The sequence below is a fragment of the Sprattus sprattus genome (assembly GCF_963457725.1).
Source record: "Sprattus sprattus genome assembly, chromosome: 14".
NCBI classification, from domain to species: domain Eukaryota; kingdom Metazoa; phylum Chordata; class Actinopteri; order Clupeiformes; family Clupeidae; genus Sprattus; species Sprattus sprattus.
Window position 1 is genome coordinate 9,867,748 of NC_137912.1, and position 21,646 is coordinate 9,889,393.

General features: G+C 43.1%; 1 protein-coding gene across 4 annotated transcripts; it reads left to right on the forward strand.

The window, feature by feature from the left end:
• Positions 1-692: 692 nt before the first annotated feature.
• Positions 693-19,725, forward strand: nap1l1 (nucleosome assembly protein 1-like 1; the record flags this gene model as incomplete). Of its 4 annotated transcripts, none has more annotated exons than XM_080850910.1 (15): positions 693-810; positions 4,730-4,769; positions 6,989-7,071; positions 9,185-9,287; positions 10,949-11,090; positions 12,845-12,937; positions 13,277-13,411; positions 13,801-13,872; positions 13,989-14,128; positions 15,491-15,636; positions 15,744-15,763; positions 16,294-16,416; positions 16,533-16,565; positions 16,902-16,952; positions 19,200-19,725. In XM_080850910.1, 15 exons carry the CDS (start codon positions 693-695, stop codon positions 19,236-19,238), a joined length of 1,338 nt encoding a protein of 445 aa, XP_080707036.1. In that variant the 3' UTR covers positions 19,239-19,725. The 4 variants fall into 4 exon arrangements, with proteins under 4 accessions (XP_080707036.1, XP_080707038.1, XP_080707037.1 ...); XM_080850912.1 differs by having other exon boundaries at positions 12,845-12,925; XM_080850911.1 differs by having other exon boundaries at positions 13,277-13,405; positions 19,200-19,724.
• Positions 19,726-21,646: the final 1,921 nt, after the last annotated feature.

Genomic DNA, 21,646 nt, shown 5'->3' on the forward strand with positions numbered 1-21,646 from the left:
TGTGAATTGAGGCTAAATAAAATAGAACAGCATAGACATACAGCACATAATGAGAATAACAGCAGACTGATAAACACGAATCAGGCAATGCAATGGTACTCATTTGTGGATGGTGTACATTTGTCTCAAGAGAGAAAAACACTGAAAAGCAATGGAGATGATGAAGACAGGGACTGTAGGTCTGCTGAAAGAGAGACATGATTTAATTGGCCAATGAAAGTAGGCCTACATTCATTTCAGGAAACATTCATAACACAATAGCGAATCCAACCATACAGGCATAGAAGCAACAAACTGTAGGCTAGTGTGCCTACTAAAATGTGACGTGATAAGCCTGTGTTATTTTTTAATGGGTCACTTTCAAAGAAAGTACACCAGTTCTTTCATTGTGAGCGGATTGAGAGCTGCTTTTTCAGTGGTGAAAATATAAGTGGTAGCAGTGCTGGTGGAGGAATTCAATTTCCTTGGCTTTATATGATGTCAACCATAATATTGGTCTCAACCCAAGGCTATCAATCCACCTATCCTGGTCGCTTTGACGACACTCAAATAAAAAATAAGATCACAAAAACGAAACATAGAATTTTCCAATGAGGTTCCCATCCAAAAGTATACCCATTCCGCCAAATATTTCAGCTCCTCCCATTGTACAGCGTTGTCCTGGTGACTGGCGGGTTACGTGATGACGCTAGATGTATATGAGCGCACGCGGCGGGATCTCTATCCTTTTTACCGCCATCAGATCTGAGTCCTTTTCTCTCTCAGCCTGCTTCACTGCGCACCATATCACAGTCGAACCGTCAGCTAAAGGTAAGAGATCACTTTGGAAGCTTCTTGGACCACTTCTATCAAGAGCTTCAAGCGCTGACATTTCGTTTTATACTGTCAACTGTCATCGAAGATTTTTTTTAAAGAATCGTTGGCGCAGAGAATGGATAGCTGGCCCGCCATAGTGTTAAATCAGACAGCAGCCATTGAGACGGGAGCACCTCCATGATGTGTTACATGATGATGAAAATGGCTGTAATTTACTGTCCCGGTTGGGAACATTTTCAAGAAACAACGACGCTAAACAAAATGTCTATTGGATGTCATAGCTGATGTGGTGAAGGTTGGCTTGGATATTTACGTCAACGGAAACTTGACCTTATTTCTTGAGTAGACTAATGGGAGGGGAACTATGGGAGGGAGGAAGATGTGGCGGGCGCAAGTTTTTAGTTAGCGATAGCTTCTATCTGAGCACATTGAGACTTAACACTGGAGTAATCACATACTTGCAATGTCATTTATCCACGAATTTTAAATCAGCCCAGTGGATACAAATCATAGCTTGTTATGTTTCTCGTTACGACAGTATTTTTTTTCAGACGTTGATCGTCTGTATTTGTGTGTCGTTGTCGATTGCCAAGTTGCTAGGCAGAGATGTTTCTTCAGTGGTAGCTTGGGCTGATTTCATTTAGCTACTTGGTTGGCTAACGTTAGCTAGCTAGCAAGCAAACAATCTTCTCCATCCCATGCGTAGACCTCCGCCAAATTCAAGTAGCTACGCTCGCATATCGCTACCAAGCGAAGATATTCAAACTGGGAGCTCTCAAAGTTTATAAGATATCGTTAGATTCTCTGTATTGCCCGAATGCATTATTTGTTGGCAGTGGGTGGCAGTTAAGAGACAAAGTGCGCGTCATTTTGGAAACGAGGATTAGACTGGCCTCTACCTACAGTGGGTAACTTGGTCCTGGCTAGCTAGAGTTGCACTCTCTTAACGATCAACATTAGCTAGCTACGCACACTCTTGTCAGTCGTAGTTGTGCCTGCATGGCCTTTGTCATGCTAGCCGGCTAGCTAGCCAGCCAGCCAACTTGTCGGGTTAGCTGGCTAGTCAATAAGAGCAACACGTGGTGATGAGCCTGAGAAGGAATATATGTCGACTTTTTATAACTAGCTACCCAATCCGATTGGGGTAACAATTGTTTATGTAAATGTTTGTATGGTTGGTTGACGCCCGCCAGTGTGACGGTTCATTTTTATTCTTGGATGCCCGAAGTTGCAGAAGTCCTAAATTACTTCTCAAAGGATTTCCCAGAGTGGAAACCTAATAATGGCGTGGAATGTCACTGGTATGAACCGAAGCATTTCGATAATCTTAGTCATGCATCTGTTAGTGTCTCATGTGTGTGTGAATGGGGCCTTGCTTTGAAACTGGACACGCTTGTCCCTGGACCCCATGGTCTTCATTTATGTAGACATGTACCGTTAAATGTGCCATTAACATTTTTTGGCTTGGCTTAAATCTGTGGTACAATTGAGATAAAATGACAGTAAGTCCAAAAAAATCGGGTCATGGATTTCCCATGAACACCTGCTTCAAAGTGGTACTTGCAAGTCGTGTGCAGTGTTTCAATTCGGGTTTGACCTTTTCTCTCCCCACAAGTTTACAAACCACAGTAGCTTCTATGCATTGGTTGTGTTTGTGTAAGCACAGTCACTGGTGAGGCCAGGGGATTTCTGTGTTTTATGCCATTGTTTGATAATCTCCCTGTCAGAATGAGCTTTTGGGTGCTTTGTTTGATTTGGCTTTGTTGAAGGGGTGCAGGTGAGATGACCAGCCCAGGAGGCTGTGTGTTCTCAGAGGCCTATACCAGCTGGTCAGTCGGGAGGTGAGAACAGCCTATTGTGGAATTTGTTGGAGGATTTCCAGCCCTGTGCTGTGTTGTTGTGTTCCAGATAACTGTCTTATTTCCCCCTCCTTGGCCAGATGTTGCAGAGTTTGACATGCAAAGAACTCAACATGCAAGTTAGAGAGTATAGTGGAAACACATTTTTCTACCCTACCTTGCCCTGGAATCCATCACCTGGATTCCCATGTTTGACTGGCATCCTCCATCAAACAAACCCTCACATGCCAAAGCATTGTTTCTCCTTGGCATTCACAACACCAGGTCATGCAGTGACCTTTTGTCAGAACAGGAGGTCAGGTGGTCAAGTTTATTGTTTTATTTAATTTACATAAATCGGTACAGGTGGCATTTCACCAATATACATTTACACTATAACCGCTTTACATTTCTGCTAAAACTTGAAGAAAAAAAGAAAGTACTTCTGCAATAGAACAATTTTTACGCACTTGCAAATTAAGATATTTGCATACATAATTCACTCTAACCACACTTTTTTGCCGCAGTGGTTACCCAGTTTGATTTCTGTAAACCCTGGGTCCCGCTTCCTGCATGTACTGTTGTCATAGTTGGTCTTTGAATGAACAAGATGGGTCAGGTGAACAGCCACAAGCAATATTTTTGACATGAGGGCCACCACGAGCAGTCAGGGTGTCCTAGCATGTGGCTGGCGCCCCCAGCTGCCTCTGTGCAGTGGCGTCAGCGGCAGTCTTCCTGCTGGTCCCTCCACACCTTCACCCCCACCCCCCGTCCCTCCATTCATCGCATGCCAAACTTGCATCGTCATCCTCCCAGCCAGAGTCCTCTCCCCCAGTCTCTGGCACGTGAAGCATGCCGCAGCCACGCGGAGCTCCGGGATGACCAGAGTGACTCACTCACTCAGGCTGAAGTGTTCCCTCAGCCAAGTAATCCTGACCGCCTGTCTCGCGTGCCCGTGTGTCGCTGTGGTTAACAGTGTTGGGAAGCCAAATAAATGATAATTGCCATGTGTGTAGGTGTTTGCACAGTAATGACTGATTCCTGGTGAAAGGTGGTAGGCAGCAGATTGGGGGGGAGGGATGGGGGGTGGTTGCTGACAGCTCGATTGGCCTGATCTGATTGGATGTGATGGTGGGCAGCTGTCCGGGGGGGCCAGATGTATCTGCGGGATGAGCTGGGGTGGACGAGTGAGTGGGAAGGAGCGGTTGATGCTGTGCTGTGGGATGCTCCAGCTTTTGGTTGACTCCTGCTCAACGACAGCCCCCGGCCACACACACACACACACACTCTGCTGTGAGGTTATCAGATGTTGCGTGTGTGCCTGGCAGCTGCGGCAGTAGTTGTGATTGCAGAGGCTTGGCTTGAGTTTAAAGCACATCTTTGCTCTCATGGATCTTGATGGGGAAAGTTTGATTGGTGCATGTAATTGTATATCTAACCAGTGCTGTACTGTGTTCATCAAATAATGGCGCTCTGGTCATTTCTAAAAACTTAAATTTAGCAGAGGAGGGTTGCAGTGCAACAATATTTTTTGGGCATTGAAGGCGACTGTGACCGATGCTCGAGCTCCAACATTGGTTGTTTGCACTTCTGTGTCTGCCTCATCCCCATCCATAAAGTGGAGAGATGCTCCCGGCCGGATTAGAGTTTGGAGCCGTTTTGCTGTAAGCAACCAGGCAAAATGAGATTTTAAGCGGTTCAGTCGCAAGGCCTGGCTGAGAAAGCTCTTAATGAGTATTTGTAACCCAAACAGCAGCACACTAAGTGTGTGTGCGCGCGCGCATGCGTTAGTTCGTGTGTGATGCATTGTATAAATAAAGATCATATGTAGGTCAACAGTTTTTGGGAGATGATGCAACATAACCAGTCGAACAATTACACTCCCACCCCACCGCCTTTTCTGGCGCTCTGCAGTCCTATTAGCAAAGTGCAGGCTGGGCTTGAAGATGAGCGTAAGAAATATATACGGTTAATGTGTTTGTGAGCCCCATGCCTTTTTTATCCTGTTCAAAATTAAAAATTTTGTTCTTTGTTTCCTGCCTTCTTCTTTTCTCTTCTATCCCTTTCTCTGCCAGAAATAAACCAATCAAGCAACAACATGGCAGACATTGACAAGTAAGTGCATCTTGTTTTGGAAACCTCCTCCACACACACACACACACACACACTGAGCTGTTGATGACTCTTAAACTTTTCTGACACCTCGTCTGAGCTGCAGAAGCAGCATGTGATTATAAATATCTGTCTGAAGCTCACACACATTTACACACACCAGCTTACACACACACACACACACACTCTTACTTGGATCATTACTCAGCAGCAGTGCTGAACAGTGTCCAGCCTCCACCCCTTTAGTCCAGTGATCTGATCCTGAACGGTTGACTGGACCCTGTGCTGCCACAGCATTGGCCTGTTCTCAATTCTCCTGTTGGCCTCGAGCTGCTATGAGTCCAGCATTGATACTGTTCTGTGCACTGCATCAGATTCTACTCTGCTTGCTTGTAGTCTCTAACCTGTGTGCCTGGGTTAAGGATTTTCAGACTAAACCACACCCTTTAAATTTTTTAAAACTAACCTGTGTATTGGCCGCACCCAATGCAATTTATTCAGTGTCACGTCCACGAAACACTAAATGCCATGTAGTTGTGATGTGAGTGTTAGCAGCCATTTAACAATGGACATTTAAAGTGTTAATACTACATTCTCCTTCCCACACATACACACTTGCAGTGGAAAACCCTTTTATTTAGTGTGATGGTGTTGAGTGGTCATAAGTTGTCATAAATTATTCAACTATTGATTGAACATGGTTGGGAAGGGGGGGATTTCTCCCCCTTTATGCACTAACTTGCATTGATATCAGAGTAAGCTCTTGCTCCATTGATGTCTCATTGTTTCTCTCAGAATTATTTAATGTCTATGTGACATCTGCAGGTGGTTTTGGGCTTGAACCCAAGACTGCCTTTTATTAGTTAGCTAGTTATAAGAAATTAAAAGGTTGTGTAGAAAATTATATTTCCTGGTTGAAAGTTGGTATGCTAGCTAGTTAAGGGAAGTTTTTACATGTAACCTTAAATAGTTTAAATGGAAATGATGGGCAGTTATGTAGCCATATAACATTAGTCTCCTCAATTTTACTTAAAAATGATAATTATAATAAGGAAAAGGTAGAAACCCCAGACAGAAAAAAAGGCTTTCCCATGTTAAGGCTGCCTCGGCGTATTAACAGCAGGGCTGCAGGAAGTTTTACAAAATCACTGTATAAACTGTGGTTAGTAGTTGGGAAATTATGGTAAATTTCCCTGGGGAGAAATGTTGATGTTATATCCCCCTGCCCCGCCCTAACCTCAGTCACTTAAGTGCATTTTAACACCCAGTTGGCTAGTACGCCGGGGCCCATGGCTCTATTTGAGCAGTATAACTTGAACGTTTATGAGCTGTCAGGTCTTGCTAACTTGGCAGGTGTCAAAAGCTCCTCATCATCTTCGTGCCATGGATAAACACGGAAAGGGTGTTAGTTGTCAACAGGCCTGGGGTAACTGATCCTGCTCTTAGCCATAGCCAAGCTGCAGGGTCCGTGTGTGTGTGTGTGTGTGTGTGTGTGTGTGTGTGTGTGTGTGTGTGTGTGTGTGTGTGTGTGTGTGTGTGTGTGTGTGTGTGTGTGTGTGTGTGTGTGTGTGTGTGGGAGTGGGGGATGTTCCTGGCCTGGGTGGACATTTCCTTTTGCCCATCCAGCACAGGATATCACAGCTCTTGTTTCCCTGAGTGTACTGAATTTGGATGCCATCTCTCTCTCCCTCCTACTTACACACAGCCACACACACCCAGCTGTTCATCTTAGGCTTGGCGCTCGCTACCCATGTACAGCTCTTGACCAGCTCTGATTGATTGACTCCCCATTGGGTTGGGTGGTGAGGTGTACTTGCCAGACACACTCGTGCCCCCCCTGCCAAGTTCCTGGAGCAAGAGTACTGTCTCTGAGTCGTTTGTTCACACACCCACCATTAGCTTTGCCATGGCACAAACCCACCTGCGCTGTCAGTAGAACTTGGCATGACTCCTGCCCTTTGAGGGTGACAGGAACTCCTCCCTCTTCAGAGCTGCGATTTAGTCCTCCTTTCAGTGTGGGTTTTGTGCAACTGTAGTGTTTTATGATGTTAAGGTGTCTGCAGAACAGAAAATGGAGTATGAATTGTCAAATGTGGTTTTTCATCTTGAGGTTACAATTACAAAAAGATTGCTCCTGCTCTAGTCGTTTGATTTGTGTGTGTGTGTGTTTGTGTGTGTGTAACATGCTTGTGAATGTGCTTGTTTTGGGTCTCTTTCTGCAGCAAAGACACAGCTGAGATGGACCCTGCAGATATGGAGGACGTAGAGGAAGTGGAGGAGGAGGAGACTGGAGAGGACAACAAAGGTACACACTACTGAGGGCCACGTGCTTATGCATGTTCAAAAGCAACTTCATTAAACTGCTCTCCACACCCAGCAAATACATACGAATAATTCCTGTAAAATAACGTAGTAAACAAAAAATACCTGCATGGCTGACATGAGTTGTGAGTTCAAGGCATCGTTTCTTTTAAAACTTTAACCTTTTAATAAGCTGTGTCTAGCGCAACTTCATTAAACTGCTCTCCACACCCAGCCAAAATCTAGTCCAGTAAAATAAACAAATACATACGAATAAGTCCTCTAAAATAACTTCGTAAACAAATTATACCTGCATGGTTGGCATGAGTTGTGCGTTCAAGGCATATTCCAACTTTAGCCTTTTAATAAGCTGTGTTTTGTCCACTCTTGCCGATGGCCGTCGCCCTTAAAGCCGTTCCTTTTAAATGCCATGCTAGTATCTCCTGCCCCTGCTGTTCCTCAGTTAACCATTGATCTGACGGTTGGCCTGTGTGTGCCAGATTTGAATAGGACCTTTTAATCAGGAGGAAATGGTGACCGCTCGGAAACGCGGTTGGTTGTGGTTTCGTGGTTAAGGTGCCGAACCATATGACTCGCAACGCATCGGCCCCCATGTTTTAAACCAAGACTAGCACTCAACTTTGGCATAGTATTGTTTCATTGGACACATAGAAATGTAATAATATAGAGCGTCACCAAACATCACTCTTGATCTGCATGTTCACCTATGCTGAAAGACAAACTAGTCAAATCCATGGGCTTGAGGATTCAGAAGCTCTGCCTTTTCCCAGAGCCACCTGGGCTTTTTGTAGTCGGATATAGCTGAGTCTTTAACCCATGTGCCTTTATCTGCTAGTAACTCAGACAACTGATCAAAGTCTTCTACATAGCACTGCATCACACCCTGTCTTAATTACACATCCACTTGGAGGTGTGTGTGTGTGTGTATGCGAGTGAGTATGAGCGCTTGCTCCAGCCTAATTTGGGCACCCACTTCCTGAAATCTCCAGATTAAATGTTAGACTTGTGTAATTATATTCCTTTTTAGACTCAGTCACATGACTGAAAAGAGGACGTTCCCTGAATCTGCGTTACTAAAACTAGTTTTATTTACCCTTAGCACGAAATTTAAATGGTGATAAAGTAAAATCAGTTTTATGAACCCCTTAGAACACAATTAAAACCAGTACTATGAACCCTTAGAACACAATGGGCTTCATTCTCAAACACAGTTAAGAAGTTATTTCTTCTCAACTCCACTTAAAAGGTTTTCAGGGCAAATTTGGCATTTGTGAACGTTTCCTCATCTCGGATTCGTTCTGATTAGACCTGAACGCTAAATAGCAGTCGTATATCGCCCAGATTTAGTGAGTAATCATTGGTGATTGCTTTCACATCGACTCTTCAGACATCCTCTGATTTTAATAATAAATACGAGCATATTTCATTAACAATTACGTTTCACATTTAGTCATGATTGTTTGTCATATAGGCATTAAGATAAATAAATAAAAGCACTACACAAGCACTGCAAATTTAAGTAAATAATAAAGCATCAGACTCAACTCGTGGATATAGCCATAGTGGAATAGAATGGACACATCTACATTCTGAAACAGTTCACTTAACATTAACACAAGTTCATATACACGTATATTTACAGCAGTTTATATTATACACGCTAGCTGCTACCAGCTGTGAAGGTGGATTGTTCCCTAGGCTAGTTTATAGCTCTGTTAACCGGCATGAGACCCCACATATTTTACACTTCACAGAGGATCGCATAGTAGCCTGCCTTTAAATACAGTCGGTATTGCTGCTTCCCCAGCTTATTCTTCCATATAGGAAACCTTTTTTTTTTTTTTTAGCACTCCGTGTTGGCCCACATCTGTTTTCAAGCCTCCCTGTGTGAAGTTTCTGTTAAAGGTGGCACGGGTTTGTTTGGAGGGCCCAGCAGGGCGTGCCCACTCTCTCTGCTGGACCTGCTGGGCGTATGCTGAGCTGACCTATGTGTCCTAGTTGCTAGACCTCCTTTGCTGGTCCATCATTTGCTTGAGGTGTAATCGTGACTGGAAATGTAACGTGTGTGCGTGGTGTGTGTGTTTGTGTGTGTGCAGCACGTCAGCTCACTGTGCAGATGATGCAGAACCCACAGATCCTGGCGGCGCTGCAGGAGCGACTGGACGGACTGGTGGGCTCACCGTCTGGTTACATGGAGAGGTGAGGGAACAAAACAAACACACACTCACACACACATACAGAGCTACACCCACAGGCACCAGTGTGTCTCCAGGTCATTTTCTGTGGGGCTTATTCCCACAAGTCGTGTTTCTTTTTCAGTGAAGGAAATGGAAGGTTTAAATCGTGTTTTTGAGTCAGTGGATCAGTTGATGGCATTTTCTCCCTTTCTGATGACTGATCACAATCTCGGTAATGAAAATTATGCCTTAAGATTAGATCTTCCTGCTTTTATGTGGTAGTGATCCATATCCAAAAAAGAAATTGGGGTTACATTCCTTCTGAAATGTGAACATTCTATCAGGATTTTTGTTATCTCCGATTCGTTTTTTCATGCATAGATGTGCCCTGCGTTATAGCCACGTGTGTCTGAAAGAAGTGGATATGACTATATTTAGCTTTAGGACTAATGCGCCTGGAAAGGCATGTAATCTAATAACACATTTAATAAATCATCGTCTTTTACGTCCTCTACTGGACTACCTCCTCAGTGCAACATACAAACGATAGTGCATCACATTGTGTTCACAATTGAGCATCTGGCCTAGTTTGTCTTGTAAAACAATAGAAGTGTTCCTAGCAGACAAAAAGAACAGATCTTGACAGTTGCTGGTCTCCTTCCTCCCCACACTCCTGCTGGCCTTGTGAGGTTTCACACGAGCCTTATTGCGTGTATTGCGCATCTGTTTTTGAACGTGCTCTTTTAGGCAGTTACTTAGGCGTTTAACCATGGCATCTGTTCCACCCCAAAAAAACTCATCTATCTTCCGTCACAGAAGAAATGCATGATATGTGAATGGGCGTGAGAACTGCGACGTCTTCAAGACTATTCGCTCATCCGATTTGTATGGCTCATCATTTTTCTCTTTGCACAGTTAGTGTAGGGGTAAATCCCCATAAAAATGATCTTGGCAGCGGGTCCTCTTTGCAGGCTTTTAAGCGCAGGCATCGTGCTGGCTGTTTCAAGAGTTATGTAGTCCTTTCCTGCTCTACAGTTATGGTTCAGAGTAGAGTTATGCTTTCGGGCACTAAATCGGACAGCTTTGTTAGGTCCTTTTGTATTTTGCCCACACTCAGCTTTTAACATATTCCAACATCATCGAAACCGAAAACCCAGAAGGCTGGCAAGGACCTGTCAGATTGTGAGGGGGAAAGTCAGTGATACTTTCATCAATACCTTAAATGACTTTGTTACTGTTTAATATTCTCTAATTAAAGGGTCTGCATGGAGGCCTATGCCTATTTTGCTACCATGTGTTGGTGACCAGAATGTGATGATGTAAATTTGGGGGCATTTTCAATTGCCAGATATGAACATGCATTTCTTCAAATGACTTTCCAACCAAACAAAAACATGTAAACTTGAGCTGGTTGCTTTAGATAGATAGTGTGATCTGGTAGCGCAAGGTGCTAACACCAAGGACACAGGTCAGAGAACATGCAGAACTGTATAGATATACATACCCCCCACTCATTCTTTAGAATGTGTGTGTGTGTGTGTGTGTGTGTGTGTGTGTGTGTGTGTGTGTGTGTGTGTGTGTGTGTGTGTGTGTGTATGTATGCAAGTTGCTTTGAAGATGTCTGCCAACATGAAGCATTTGCTTGACATGTATTCATATTCTTCTTCCCTGTGTTCCCATCAGCTTACCGAAGATTGTGAAGAGGCGTGTGAACGCCCTGAAGAACCTTCAGGTGAAGTGCGCCCACATCGAGGCCAAGTTCTACGAGGAGGTGCACGAGCTGGAGAGAAAGTATGCCGCCCTCTACCAGCCTCTCTTTGACAAGGTGAGCAGCACATTAGCCTGGTGTTCAGCAAGGGAGAGTGCACTGTTCTGGTGGGCCCACTGCTCCGCCTTATTGTTCAAGTGAGAACAAATTTAGTACTTTTATTTTATAAGGCTTATGGTACGAACACATGCCAGCGACGCAAAACGCTTCCATCGCTTTGAGTGGGCGTGACGTAGCGTGTGGAAATGGCATAACAGACTGGACTAGAAAGCTAGTGTGCAGGCTAGTAGGCTATCTAGTCTAGTCATCTCGTCTTTATATCAAATAATAATTTTATAAAAATAATATCTAACATACAAGGAACAACAACAACAACCCCTTCAAAGGCCGTCCAAACCTTTCTTATTAGCAAATAAATGACCAAACGATGCCATAGTCCTGCAGTTTTTGAACAGTCAGATCTGATTGGAAGCTGTTGGCGAAATTCAATCCTCATTTGCATAGGATTGAAACTTTCCCCAATTTTTTTCGCTTGCTTTGCCCAAGTCTCTTGTTTACGTCACAATGGCATGCCTCCCAACAGAAATGAATTGGATGTAGAATTCCACTTCTGTCGCTTTGCTGGTGTTTGTACTGTTAGGGTTATTTTTTAGATGGCATATAACAAGGAGATGTAGAGCAGGGTGTTGTAACACAATACACAAACCCTGTTTACGCCTAAATTGAAACTGGTGCAAAATTAAAAAAAAAAAACATCCAGATCCATTTTTTAGTAAGAAGCTGATAACATGTTGCATAAACTTCTATTTCGGGGTATTGCTTCAGTTCTGTTTGTCTAGTCTAGAGCTTTTCTCCAAGTTTGATGGCCAAAGGAGCTGTCCTTGCCCTTAACTGGGGAAAGAGGAAATATTCACCCAGCCTTGGAGTTTTAAGCCTGGGTCTTTTTGGCCCTCGCCTGATTTGGATCGGATAATTCTTTGAGAACTCAGTCAACTTTGGCTGACTCGTGTAGAGGGACGTCTAGAGCCTGCTGTAGTCTGTTCTCTCGGTTAATAGCTGGGGCTGTTGATATTTGAACTGCCTAGGCTGGATCCCTCAGAGTTTCTCAGAGTTGGCTGGATCCCTCTGAGGTCACTTGGGAGAGTTGGCAAGGTCAGGCCAGGACAGTGGGAGGAAAGGCAGAAGGGATGGGGCCAAACTGCTGTCATAGGGAAACAATGCCCCTCTGGCTCCCGTACTGCCGGGACGGTGCCTTTTTTTGTTTGAGTTTTTCGGCGTCTCCTTTTTGCTGCTGGAGAAACCTGAGCTCATGCTCAGGCCAGGCACCTGCCAACACTGGAAGGAAAGGAGCAGTGCACTGCGCACACAAGCCCCTTCACGAGAGCTGGTGGCACAACAGACCAGTTTGCTGGCTTGTATGTTTGGCTATGAATGTTTACAGTGAGCACAACTGATGGTGACTAAGTAAACCTCACTGTGTTATTATTGTGCAAATCCTCTTTTGATAACCTTTTGAAAAAATTAGACGACCATTTTAAAAAACCTTTTTGCTTTCTGTACCTACATTTCAACTCTTAAAAGGTTTCCTGGGAGGATATATATATTTTTTTTTTTTACCAAAAATCAGTTATATTTTATGTATTGCATGCGTTCCTGCGTTTTATTATCGAACACACTCTATGGTAAATGAACATGCTTGTTTCCTATGATGTCTCTCACAATTTGCAGCCCTCTGCAGAATTTTGACCTTGGGTCTTTTGCCTGGTCATATTAATGAGTAACGCTGTGTGTGTTTGTGTCTGTGTCTACAGCGTAGTGAGATCATCAAGGCAGCGTATGAGCCCACAGATGAGGAGTGTGAGTGGAAGGCGGATGACGAGGAAGAGCTGAGCGTAAGTAAGCAGGTACAGGTGACTCCATACCTGCATGCTCTCTTCTCTCACTAAATCCACCTCTAGCCCGTTCTCTGTTTTGAGCATCATCTTTGGGTACTATTCCACTCTGGGGTATAGAAGAAAAAAAAAAAATCTTTCTGTCCTCTTTGTTACAAGACTGAATTTTGTCTCATTTCAATTACATTTTCAATTCAAATTGCTTTATTGGCATGACTGCAAACAACACAATGTTGCCAAAGCATGTTTGCACAAAATGTACAATCACAATTAGCATAAATACAAACAATAATTTTTTCAACAAACAATAATTTGTCATTAGTGGCTAATTCATCGCGCTCTCTCTGTCAGGATGAGATGAAGGACAAGGCTAAAGTAGAGGAGGAGAAAAAGGATGAAGAGAAGGAGGACCCCAAAGGCATCCCCGAGTTCTGGTTGACCGTCTTCAAGAACGTGGATCTGCTTAGCGACATGCTGCAGGTGCAGGTCATGCTCACACCGTGTGACACACTCGCGCACACACACACACACACACACATGGGGTGTTCGATGCGCAAACCATGCTTGAACATTAGCGCAGCATCAGACAATGGCAGACTGATTTAAGTAGGTCATTCACAGCAGAGAGATTTCCTTGTTTTCTTGTGAGGGATAAACATGCTACACTGCTGCCACCTAATGGTGGAGTAAGGGGTCTTCATCTCCAGCTGAGGTCTGAGGAGTTGTTTTGCTATACAATCAAAACTGATGTTTGCTATAAATTAATATACAAATATATATATATTCATATTAATAGAAGTGCTGCCAGTCCTTAAAGGTCTGCATGAAATCCAGTAAATGTTAACCTCCTTTTTTCTTGTTTTTTCTCCCCTCAGGAACATGACGAGCCTATTCTTAAGCACTTACAGGACATTAAAGTGAAATTTTCAGATGCTGGTCAGCCAATGGTAAGCTCTCAGTTATAATGGGAATAAAAATCACTTCTAAGAAACATTTCCAAGTTGACACTTCAGTACTAATCTTTCTGTGTGTTTTTCTTCCCTTTTGTGTGGTTCCCATGCAGAGCTTTACATTAGAGTTCTTCTTCGAGCCCAACGACTTCTTCACCAACACACTGCTGACAAAAACCTACGTCATGCGCTCTGAACCAGATGAGGCTGACCCCTTCTCCTTTGACGGCCCAGAGATCATGCGCTGCACAGGGTAAGACACTGCTCGTCATGTGGCCGTGGGGAGAGAAGCTGAACTGGCAGCCGAAGGCTTCAGCTGTATCGCAGTATTACACATGTTATATGATCCTCATCCAGTTGCATTTTGCTGACTCAAAAAACCGGCAAGGCAATATGAACGGCTAGCTAGCTCCCAAATTACGGTTGTTTACTTTTCATAACCAAGATCCTATGAAAGATGCACGTTGAATTAGGGCTCCAACTACTAATCAACTCTAAAATTAGTTTGTAAATTGGTAATTTAATACTCAATTTGTGGTAACATCATTACACACAGTGCATGCATTAAAGTTTGCTAGCTCATTATACATAGAAAAGGGCTATTTCCAGGTACAGGCTGGAGTAGCTAGACTTGGGAACAAGTGACCACCTACAAATCAAAAAATAATATGGGAGTGCTAGCATCATCGTGATCTACAACATTTAAATCTAAGAGCGTTTCACGGAATCCTGGCCTATGCTAAGAGGACTGTCCACTGCACTGCACTGATGCAAAGTTGACTAGCGTGGGCCTGATGCTTGGTATTTTGAAGAAGGAAGTGTCTCAGTTCAGCAGTGGGAGACTTGGCTATCTTTAGTTCTAAACCATATTAAGTATGATTAGCAACACAACTAGCTGTGAGTGCTTACATGACATTCTCTGAGATGTGAACTTCAACTTTAGTGGCGGTCTCCGTATTAAGAGCTTGTTTTGATACCAATTCACTATGTTGGCGTAATTAGCCTAAGCCTTTACATTTTGGTTCATATAAACTCTACTGATTATGCTATTTCTCTAGCCATGCTTGGGCATTCGCTAGATAATTAGGAAAGCGGGTCCAAACGTCCCAGACACTGAATGTAAATCTTGTGGTGGTGAACCCACGAGATTATGCTATTACTCACTTGTGCAATTACGTTAAATTTGTTTGGGCCGTTTATTTGAGTACACCTTATGCAACATCACCATAAAGATTACCCTAGGAGTTTGTTTTGAAACTATTCAACTTATTGATGAATTGGGGAAACGTAATCAACAGAACATTCGATAATCAAAATAGTTCTTGATTGCAGCCCTACGTTGAATACGTAGAAGAGGGCAATGAGTCTCTTGAGCCTCTGCTTTGTGTCCAGTCTTTAAGCAAATAAGCTTTGGGATCCTCCTCCAGGTGCAAACTGCTGACCTTAAAAGCGGTAATGCCAGTGGCTAGCAAGCTCCCTAGATTGGCATTGTTTACACGGCATAGAATAGATCCTATGGGAAATGTGTAGAAAAGAATGATTTAGCCTCTTGAGCCATACCCCTGCATTCTTCTCTGCTTTACCCTGCCTCATGTGCCCTGTGTTTTTCTGTCAGGTGTCCGATTGACTGGACAAAGGGCAAGAACGTCACGCTGAAGACCATCAAGAAGAAGCAGAAGCACAAGGGCCGCGGAACAGTCCGGACCGTCACCAAGACTGTCCCCAACGACTCCTTCTTCAACTTCTTCTCTCCCCCAGAAGGTAACAGACCTACTGCGTGTCTAATTTTTTTGGCCTTTTTATGTTTGAGGCTTGGCAATTTGATCTAACCTTCTCTTCCTTTTCTTTCCCATTTCATCTCCCTCTAGTCCCAGAAAGTGGTGACATGGTAAGTGACTGACTGAAACCAGAATTTCATCAAATCTATTTACTATTTAATTCTATTTTCAAAACGGCTAAATGAGTAGACAAAAACGGATTAAAAACGGATGATTGCAAGAATAGTGATACAAGCCTAACTTTGATAGGTGTTTAGAACACCATTTTTAATACAAAGTTATTGCCGTACCTTACCAGTTTTTTAAATTTTGTATTCCGCAATCCATTACAATTGCTCTTCGTAGCCCCCCTAGCTGTCTGTTTTGTGTGGATGCTGTATAGAAACCTCCAGTGTGGGTACAGTACAGTCCTGGCCCTGTAAACAGGAAGCGTAGTAGCTCGAGCCAAGCCATACACTATTCCAGCCAACACCTTGCTTCAGGAGCACGGAAGGGGTGTCATTTGATTGGCTGTTCAGCCCAAATATTAAAAATAAGTTCACAATAATTGTGGGCTGTACCTGTTAGTGGCTACACTGGATGTTGTGAACGTTGGAAGCTGACAGGCCTCTGATGTTGTGTGTGTGTGTGTGTGTGTCAGGACGAGGACTCTGAGGCAGTGCTGGCTGCGGACTTCGAGATTGGTCACTTCATCCGTGAGCGCATCGTTCCCCGGGCCGTGCTCTACTTCACAGGAGAGGCCATCGAGGATGACGACGATGATGTAAGCACTCCTCTGCCAGCATGCGGCCTCTTGTTAATCCACCACAGATGTGTCTTGTTTGTCCACCATGGATGTGCCTTTTGTAACTTGGTTTCTGTATTTCTCTTTCTTTGCAGTATGATGAGGAAGGGGAGGAAGCTGATGATGAGGTATGTCTTTGATTTTTGGTTTCGTGATCCCTGCTGCCACCATTTCACCTGAACTCAAATCTTGAGCTGAAACCTGTCCCTTCTTTCTGACTTACTTTATTGGTACAACCACTGTCAGCAGTTTCTTGCTTTGTTTAGCAATAATTTATTTCTACTCACATTTGGGTTACGTGTTGGTAAACAACTGTTTACAGCTGCCAGCTTGGAAAACTTTTTTATTTTATTGTTATCGTAGGAATTGGCATTATTTGAGAAATGGGATTAAATGCAAGTGGCATGACTGTAGGTTGACTGTCTTTTGCATCTTATCTGAGTATCCATTTTGAATGTTCTTAGGAGGGAGAGGAAGAGGCGGATGAAGAGAACGATCCAGAATATGATCCCAAGGTGAGTGCTGTAGCATGACTGGGCTGGTCAGCAGGTCAGGGCCTTGGACAGATTTCAACATACAGAACACATCTCTGGACTCATGTCCATTATCAAACTCTAAGTAGTCAGTGCATACTGTAACCATTTGGCTTTTCAGTGTGAAATACAGTTTTAATGCTTTTTTTTTAATTATGGTATCATAGATGAAAAACATTATAGTCTATAGTAAACATATTGAACGATGTTAATTTTGTAATTAATGAGGGTATTTACATTATGGAGGAATATATGTGGGGAGGATTTTTTTTCTTATCTGTTTTCTTTTATTATTTTTAATTGAGTTTAAAGGAATGCTTTTGATTGCATGCCACCACGCTTTTGGCTACTTCTAAAACAGCATGTCATGCAGCCAGAAGATATGAGGATGAAAATAAATAATTTGATGCAGTCTAGTGAACTTAATCTCATTCCAGTTCAATTCATTTCAGTTCCGAACCAGAACTGAAGCAGATTCTTTTAAAATGTGTGGCATGCATTCTCAACCAACTTAAGCCTGTCTTATAAGCTTTTTACTCTGCCAAATGCCTTTTTTCTTTTCTTTTTTTTAAATCATATATTTTTCTTTTTAATTCATTAATGTTTTTCCATATCCAATCACTTGGGCACTTTTGTCAGCTCCTTTCTAAATGTTTCCTTACTAGGTGTAAATGATGTCTATAGAAATAACCCTATCTATCCTGGTAGGTACAGTTTGTGACTTGTTGGCTTAATGCACCCCCCAACATCATCCCCTCCCTCACCCTCCGTCTCCTTTTCCGCCCTCTCCACGCACCCTCGTTTGTTCCTCTCCTCCCTCGCTGTTACTCATTCCATCCCCCTCTTTTGCACTTACAACTAACATAAACTAACATAGTGGGTTGTTTTGATTTTATTTTTAAGATTTTAGTTTTTTTCCCCTCCCTCCTCTTAATTGAAGTTAGTTTACATCAGTGCCTTTATTCTGTATGTTGAAGATTGCCCAAAGCCTCTATTTGACCCTAGTTACCTGTTATTGGACATTTGTTTTATGCCAACCTGCATTTATAAGTTATGAATATGTACTCTTGGTTGGTCGGGGAAAAGAACCTGATTGCGGTGGTTTATACTTATTTTGTGTGTTTTTGTTTTTGTGTGTGCGTGTGTTTTTAATACACTCAGTGAACAGACTGTCATTTTTGTGTGCCATTTTCCCCCAAATCTCATTTGTGCCGTTTTGTCTGTAATGAGGCTGGGGTGCCATTTTGAGCCCTCCTCCCCCCAGTGTCGATGCTTCACTTCCTGTTTCCCCATGCCTGACTCCTCCTCTCGTCTCCACTCCTCCCTTCCCCGTCCCCTCTGTAGGTTAGAAAAGGGCTCGGATCTGAGTTCCTATGGCGTTCAAGTCAGGTCTTAAGCAAGCCTGTACCTTTTTTGAACCCTTAGCCAGAAGTATGTTAGTTCCTCATTTTTATTCTGGTGTTTTCCAAGCCATAGTAAATTGCCAGTCAGTTCGGTTGTGAGGGGCATGTGTAGGTAAACTTTGTTGGATGAAGATTAGGATGGGATACCCCCCACCCCCTTGGTTAGGTTATTAGTAACAGGCCTTATGACGAGGACAAACAAATGAAGACGGGATGGAAAAGCTTATGTAAGGTGGTGGATAACTGACTACTTGCTATTAACTTTTAAAGCAGGTTTCTTGTTTAGCGTAGTTTGTGTAAAGCTGCTTCATTTTGGCGTTGAACCCAAGTGAGCAGCAGGTTTTCCATTCATTAAGTGATCTAGTGCCTATCGACTGTTAAAGATGCGCCAAGAAGGGTCAAGAAATTGCCTTAAGCACTGTTAGATTGTGTGTTCATGTCATGCATCTCACACTTAGACCTTTCCTGTCAGGTGACTGGTTTCTGGGGCATCTGATGAGAAGGGAGTTATTTGATTAAAACTGGATGCATAATCGGCAGACCTTCTCAAATGCATTATGGCCCAAGGGCTGATATTAACACAATAGTTTTGTAACTGTTGAAGCGAACTTTATTTCCCAGTTATCGGTCACCTCTGGCAAGTTGCCGAAACAGTGTTGTGGGACTGTTGTGCAACTGATAGTTGTGATATTTTTTTATTTTACCTTTTTGTTTTAAACCCCCAGCCCCAATTGTGTGTGTGGTGTTAAGTTTTTCACTGCTTGTCTGTTTTCTGTTTTGAATCATTGTAGCCTCTAAATCTCGTGTGTGTGTGTGTCTCTTGCAGAAGGACGCCAATCCCCCTGCAGAGTGCAAGCAACAGTGATGCCTGTGCCCTTTCCCCATCCGACGGCCTTGAGGATCAACTGCACTGTAACAGCTTCTGAAACAAAACATAGTTAATTACCGCCTTATAATGTTTTGTATTTTTCTTGGTAGAAATGATTTCACTAAACCAACAACAAAAAAAAAACTGCGATTCAGAATTTTTGTTACAATGAAGACCGAAAAAACTCGATAATGTGAGCCGTGGCTCTACATGCATAGTATTTTATTAGTTTTTTTTTTGTTTGTTTCTTTTTTGTTCTCTTTATTATATATATTTCTTTTCCTCTGTACAAATAGTTAGGATGCAGAAAATCCCTGAGAGGAAAAAAAGCATGAACTTCACTGCTTAAAAGAGAGGAAAAAAAAAACTAGTTTGGGTTCTTGTGAAGTCTTTTGTCGTATCGCTCTTGGACAACAGCTGTGGAACAAATGTCTGTGTTGGGAAATGGGGTGGGGGTGGGGGGCGGGGTGAGGAAAAAACAGGTGCACAAAAACCCTTGTTTATACGTTCCAACTCTTAACCAATTCCGCACCCCACTGATACATAACCAAAGCTGTGGATACCCTGGCTGCATGAAATGAACGGTGTGCGTGTGTATGAGTGTCCTCGGTTTTTGATGTTTTTAAACACCCAATGACAATGGATGTGAAGTGTATCCTACATTCTGGAACTAGGCCTTTGCGTTCCGTGTAGATCAGGAGAAAGAGAGGGGCCCAAATAACTTGCAGCCAGTTGAAGTTAAGCCAAGCAATCTCAACATTCCGATATCTAGCAGCAGTTCAGAACATTCAGATTTGCATACGTATCTCTGCTACTATAGTTAAGAACAGCCTGAGCGTTTCTACAGTTATTGGATGCCTAATTATGAAATCTTTTTCTCTACCTGATAACCTGGGTTTGTGCTGAAATTTTAACAGCGGCAAGGAAAAGGGTATCAAGCACGAGGGTTTGAGTGAGCCTAACATTCCAGCTGATTAGGTTTCATCTGTCCGATAGAAGCAAGGAGAGGGTTGGAGTAGAGTTAGTGAGCCAGTGCCTGCGCTGTGCATTCCCTGATCGAAGCTCTTTGACCCACTGTTACATATCCATTCTTTTTTATAGTGGTTTGTTCTAGCATTGAACATGTAGACAGTGGTGTCCTTCCCCTAAAAAGCACTTTTGTCCAATGAAAGTATTCCTACCCCCCCCTTCCCTTCTCTCAATCGGAGAATTGAGTGCTTAGAGTAGTTTACCAACAAGGCACTGTATCGTGGCAGCCCAGCTTCTTTTTTTCGGAATCTAGAATCTTTTTGGAATCTCATTCATTGAGTATGGAAGCTTCTCCACTCCTATTTGATCTTCCTTGCCCTTTTTGTTTTTTCGGGAGGAATCGGTTTGAATCTTGTTCTCGTGGGCTGTTGATAACAGCCAGGGGTGTGTGTGTGTGTGTGTGTGTGTGTGTGTGTGTGTGTGTGTGTGTGTGTGTGTGTGTGCGCACCTATGTGTGAGCATGATGTGTGTTTGGCCCTGAGTGAGACCCAGTCAGTAGTTAGGGTACAGATTACCATCTGTCCCTTGCCACTGATAACAAGGCCCATCACTGTGAAGGGGAAGAGTGTGTGTGTGTGTGTGTGTGAGAATGGGGGATGTGTATAGAGTGAGAGGATGGTCTCCACGTCATTGGTGACCGCTTGGGGATTGACGTTTTCTTGTAGCTCTACCAAGCAGGATTTCCCTCAACCAGACGAGCAATACTGTTAAAGGGGAACAAAATGTAAAAATGACACCGGTTGCTTGGGTCCTGTCAGTTAAGGTGTGTGTGTGTGTGTGTGTGTGTGTGAGGCACAGGTGTCCAGCCTCTGCAGTGCTCCCTGGTACAGTACAGATAAGCCGAGGGATGAATAATGTCGAAGAATGAGTACCTGTTGGGGGTCTAAATTGGGATTGTTGTGTTTGGATCCCCTAAAGCAGCTGTTGTCAAAGCAAAACGCCATGCTACAAAATACTAATGTACTCAATAAAACTGTACGTGTATGTATATTCATGAATAAATTGGTTAAACGTGATTTTGTGTGTGAGTGGTCTGTCTATTGGCTCATGAAATTGGGTTTGGGTCTACATCGTGTTCCGGAAGTGCGTACAGACTAGGAAGAGGCTAGTTCTGGAATTCTGCAAAACAATGCAGACAATACTAATACTATATACTAAATACTAATGTGCCTAAGGCATTGATTATATGAAAGGTTTTTTTCTTTCTCTTCTTTCCTTGGTAGCCCAAGTTTTAAAGTAACACTGCAACCATTTGACACTTTTCGAGGTTTGGTACCATCCTCAAATTCATTTTGATAGCATGTGGTCATGCGAAGGACATATAAACACCTGTGTCTTTCCCTCTAGTTATCAAGGATATGCCCGATGTAGTTTGT